Here is a 4,986-nt window from a genome sequence, read left to right on the forward strand (position 1 = left end):
ACAGTAATACTATTATGTTACAACTATTGTTATTATTATATTCACAAATGAGAATGTCTTTAATGTATAAACATTGCATGCATGTGAGGATCATACATTACATACGAAGTGATATTTCTTCAATCCTCGCATATTATGTGTCTTTAGACTAAAAGAAATAATTAATTGAAAAGAAAGAAAGAAAAAGAATCATATTTAACAAAAGTAAGTTTTGGAATACCCTTGATTAAATACATCAAATATTAGTCTTATACTCATGGATAAAAATATTTGTTGACAAAATTAAGAAAGATTGAAAGCATACGAACTTACATGTCCTTGGTAATGGTGTGGATTAAGGACCAAAATCATGGTTTAGGATGGATGACTTTTGTTGGTTTTATTGAAGAGAGAAAGTAGGGTCGAGGAGCACGTGGGGAACGAAAAATCCAGTGTGGGAGATGACAGTAGTTGATCACTTGTCCCGCGCTGCCCTCACTCAGTCTCTGTGGATCACCATATTCACGCACACGCTTCTCTCCTTCGCACCATTCATACATTCATTCCACTCTTTCTCTATAAAAATATTTTCCCTCAAATTTCGCCACCACTCTCTCCCCGCTCCATGGACCTCCGCCGTCGATCCTCTTCCGCCGCCGCCAAGGCCTCCGACGCTCTCCCCCTCCCCCTCCACCTCACCAACGCCTTCTTCTTCACCCTCTTCTTCTCCGTCGCCTACTACCTCCTCAACCGCTGGCGCGACAAGATCCGCGCCTCCTCCCCCCTCCACCTCCTCTCCCTCTCCGACATCGCCGCCGTCTTCGCCCTCCTCGCCTCCGTCATCTACCTCCTTGGCTTCTTCGGCATTCACTTTGTCCAGTCCTTCGTTACCCGTCCTGCCGACGACGACGTAGAACCATCGGAATGCACCTCCCTCGACAAAGTCGACGGCCAAGAAAACGTCATGATGGCCGACTCAGTAACCAAGGGAGCTTCACAACCTTCTCCACTTCACTGTACGGAACCAGTGAAACTTGTTGCGTGCGGAGTCGACAATGGCATCATGGAACCGGTTCTTAAAGAAGTTGTTTCCTCCGTTGACAGAGTCTATCATGATGAAGACGACGTCGTAATCGACTCTGTCGTAAACGGGAATGTTCCGTCGTACTCTCTTGAATCGCGTCTCGGCGATTGTCGCAGGGCTGCGGCGATCCGGCGAGAGGCGCTTCAAAGGACCACGGGACGGTCGCTAGGAGGACTGCCTCTGGAGGGGTTTGATTACAATGCAATTCTCGGGCAGTGTTGTGAGATGCCGGTGGGGTATGTACAGGTTCCGGTGGGGGTGGCGGGGCCGCTGCTGCTGGACGGGGCGGAGTACACGGTGCCGATGGCGACAACGGAGGGGTGTCTGGTGGCGAGCACGAACAGAGGGTGCAAGGCGATCTACGCGTCCGGTGGCGCTACTAGTGTGGTGTTGAGGGATGGGATGAGTAGGGCGCCAGTTGTGAGATTCGCGACGGCAAATAGGGCTTCGGAGTTGAAGTTCTTTCTGGAAGATCCTCTCAATTTTGATACCTTGGCCGTCATTTTCAACAAGTCCGTGTTTTCTTCTATGGTTTTCTGTGTTGGTGGAGGAAAAGGGGATTGTTGTTTTCTGTTTTTGTTTTTCCATATATTTATTTATTTCTGATCTTAGTTTGAGTCTGGCTTGTAAATGTGGAGTTACCTAAATGGGAAGTTAAAGGTAATTAATTCCCTGAAAGTAGAATGCTTTTCTCCATGATTTGAACTTGTCAGAATTTAAAATGTTTTATTTGTTATGGTTAATGTGATTATACGTTTGATGTTGATTTTCTTTTATCTTGTTTTGGTTGATGGTTAAGAAATCCATTATTTCAAATCAGTGTCATTTTTTGTTTGTTGATTTGGGTCATGCTAAGTTTGATCTTGATGGATTTATCTCTGTCAGGAAACTAAGTTCTGTAACTTTTTTTGGTTGTTTCTGAACTTGCAATAATCTACACCCTAATTGACTGGTTGTTATTTGAAACTTGGATTTATGAATTTCCTTTCTTTTTGTTGACTTTCCATACTGCAGTTGAATGATATTTTGGGCTGGGAATCTTTTTTGAAGTATGGATTTAGAAATTTATTGCTGTCAATTTTTCTTTCTCTTTTCTGTCCCTTTAATTGTTCTGAATTTCTATTTATTTATGTTGAGTTTTTGGTGTTTGGTGAGTTTCATTACTCCAGTGCTTCTTTCTATGAATTGGGATAGAATAAATAAGGAATAAAGAGCTAAAACTGGATCTTTAATTAGTACAGGGTACAGTCCATTTATTGCAGTTTTGGAAACATTTATTTGTTTCCGGATGATTTCAATTTTTACTGAAACTGATGTTTGTTGCTTGTGCTACAGATCAAGTAGATTTGGCAGACTTCAAACCATTAAGTGCTCTATTGCGGGGAGGAATGTTTATCTTAGATTTACCTGTAGTACGGGTGATGCCATGGGAATGAACATGGTTTCCAAAGGGGTTCAGAATGTTCTTGATTTCCTTCACAGTGATTTTCCTGATATGGATGTTATCGGCATCTCTGGTAACTTTTTCCCTTTTTCACTTTACTGGGTAACCCTTATTGTTCATTAACAAACCTGATACTGTAGATTTCTTTATTTAGACCAAAGTGATCCTGCAATACACCGAAAATTTTTTTCTTATTTATTTCAGCAATATCTTTGAAATGACATGTATTTACTTTTCAAAATTACTTTTCTACTCATTTTATCTATTTTATTTGTTTCTTATATACAGAAAAAGGGCTATAGTTCGTTATCTGATTTGTGGTGACAGAACATTTTCCTAGTTAGAGTAATCGCATTAAATCTGTTGTCCTTTAACTTATCAACCATGAATAGGATCTGTCAGTTTGATGTAAGAAGTTGAACAGTCACGTCACTCCCGGACTCCGTCACCTGCTTCTGTATCGCGTTGGATTCCATTTGTGTGCTACTATAATACTATTCTCTTCTTTCAAAAAGTCAAACTCACTTTGGTATTAGCTTTTCCTCTATGCATGTATTCGTTGAATGTGTGATGAACCAAGCATCTCCGTTTAAAATCTTATCTCAGAATTTGCACTATTAAATGTAACTTTCATATAAAAGTGAAATCACAATTAAAAGTAACTTTCATTATTGTCAAATTGGAAAAGTTAGTGAAATAATCACCTTTATATCGAAGTGGACCCCATTAGCTAATCTTTGGTTATACCTTGGGTGTTGAAACTGTATTTGGTTTCAATTGTAATGATTAGTTATTTATTGATTTTATTATTCAGGAAATTACTGTTCGGACAAGAAACCTGCTGCAGTAAATTGGATTGAGGGACGTGGGAAGTCAGTAGTATGTGAAGCAACTATCAAAGAACATATAGTGAAAAAGGTGTTGAAGACGAGTGTGGCAGCTTTGGTTGAGCTTAACATGCTCAAAAACCTTGCTGGCTCTGCTGTTGCTGGTGCACTTGGTGGATACAATGCTCATGCCAGCAACATTGTTTCTGCCATTTTTATAGCCACTGGTCAAGATCCGGCCCAGAATGTTGAGAGTTCCCATTGCATAACTATGATGGAAGCTGTGAACGACGGGAGAGATCTTCACGTCTCCGTGACCATGCCTTCCATAGAGGTGAGTTTTACATGGAGTCTTTTGGATAAACTTCTCTTTAAGTACTTCAAGGAGAAAAAAAAAGAGAAAATATAAAACACATATTGTTTCTCTACAAGTTAAAATCACATACACTTCAACTTTTGGAGAATAACTTTTAGAAATGTGAAGTGCACAGTGGATTTTTGGTTCAACGATTTGTTCTATTCATATAACCTTCTTATTTTCTTCGCCACAAGTGTTTATGGAGAATTTTATGTAGTTAATGTACCAATTCTAAGTTTGTGTAAGACTCGTGATCCTTTCAGGTGGGCACAGTGGGGGGTGGAACTCAACTACCATCTCAATCTGCATGCTTGAATCTTCTTGGTCTGAAGGGTGCAAGCAAGGATTCACCAGGATCAAACTCAAGGGTTTTGGCGACCATTGTTGCTGGATCTGTTCTAGCAGGGGAGCTGTCACTGATGTCTGCTATAGCTGCAGGGCAGTTAGTGAAGAGCCACATGAAATACAACAGATCAAGCAGAGATATGTCTAGAGTGTCATCTTGAGAAGGAAGGAGGAGCATGTGGCTCCAGCCTTTACTCGTGATTTCAAAAGTGAAAGTGGGGCTCTGTTGATGGGTCAGGATTTTTGAGAGTGAAATGGAAGACATCACTTTGCTGACACCCATGTGAAGTTTCTTGGCTTGTATTGATGTCTGTAAATGTATCATAAGTTGTTTTGGTGAGCCCCTCGCGACTATTCATTCACCGTACAAGTTTGGTAGCCTAGTTGGTGAGTTATAGAATGAAATCTTAATCTTCTCCAAGACTTTAGATTTTTCTTTTGTTGTTCTGTACTAAGATTCTAAACAAATGTTCAGTATTGTATCATTTTCTCTTACTCTTCTGTTTCTAATTGGGGACCAGAAAGCGGGGTGGTTTCTTTTTCTCTTGTCTCGTTGCTAAGTGGAACCAATGAACTAAATTGGACCACTTATTCCATATAATTTACCATTTCTTTGGTGGATCTTGTGTTTGTGTTTGGACGAATTAATTTAAAAGAATAATTCATTTATTTGAAAATTTTGAAATGTTTCTGTGAAAAATAACATGTTCGAATGAAAAAATTAAAAATTGAAAAGTTTTAAAAAAATATTTTAAATAATTAAAATAGCAGAATTTGAAATTCAATTAAAAAAAGTAAGGAAATTGAAAATTTTCAAATTGTTGAATTGTTCATTGTTTAGGAAAAAAAAATCATATGTCCAAACAATCAAGTTGAGCTAGTTAAAAGGTCGGGATGATTTGATTCAAGTCGAGTCGACAAGAGTCGAAGGTCGAATCGAATCGGCACG

General features: G+C 39.5%; 1 protein-coding gene across 1 annotated transcript; it reads left to right on the forward strand.

Annotated features, from left to right (window-relative positions):
- The first annotated feature begins 336 nt into the window (after positions 1-336).
- Positions 337-4,532, forward strand: LOC114188075 (3-hydroxy-3-methylglutaryl-coenzyme A reductase 1-like). Its single transcript, XM_028076581.2, has 4 exons — positions 337-1,575; positions 2,399-2,580; positions 3,322-3,668; positions 3,956-4,532. The coding sequence occupies exons 1-4, from the start codon at positions 605-607 to the stop codon at positions 4,196-4,198; spliced, it is 1,743 nt and encodes a 580-aa protein (XP_027932382.1). The 5' UTR covers positions 337-604; the 3' UTR covers positions 4,199-4,532.
- The last annotated feature ends 454 nt before the right edge of the window (positions 4,533-4,986 follow it).

Source organism: Vigna unguiculata, chromosome 6, assembly GCF_037176805.1.
Source record: "Vigna unguiculata cultivar grain cowpea cultivar isolate G323 ecotype 2 chromosome 6, ASM3717680v1, whole genome shotgun sequence".
In the NCBI taxonomy this organism is placed as follows: domain Eukaryota; kingdom Viridiplantae; phylum Streptophyta; class Magnoliopsida; order Fabales; family Fabaceae; genus Vigna; species Vigna unguiculata.

What these genes read in the sequence shown, in the direction of transcription:
- LOC114188075 (XM_028076581.2), top strand. Translation starts at nt 605, where the DNA reads ATGGACCTCCGCCGTCGATCCTCTTCCGCCGCCGCCAAGGCCTCCGAC. An exon ending in GGATGTTATCGGCATCTCTG is followed by an intron (nt 2,581 to 3,321) that starts GTAACTTTTTCC and finishes TTTATTATTCAG; the next exon opens with GAAATTACTGTTCGGACAAG. An exon ending in TGACCATGCCTTCCATAGAG is followed by an intron (nt 3,669 to 3,955) that starts GTGAGTTTTACA and finishes TGATCCTTTCAG; the next exon opens with GTGGGCACAGTGGGGGGTGG.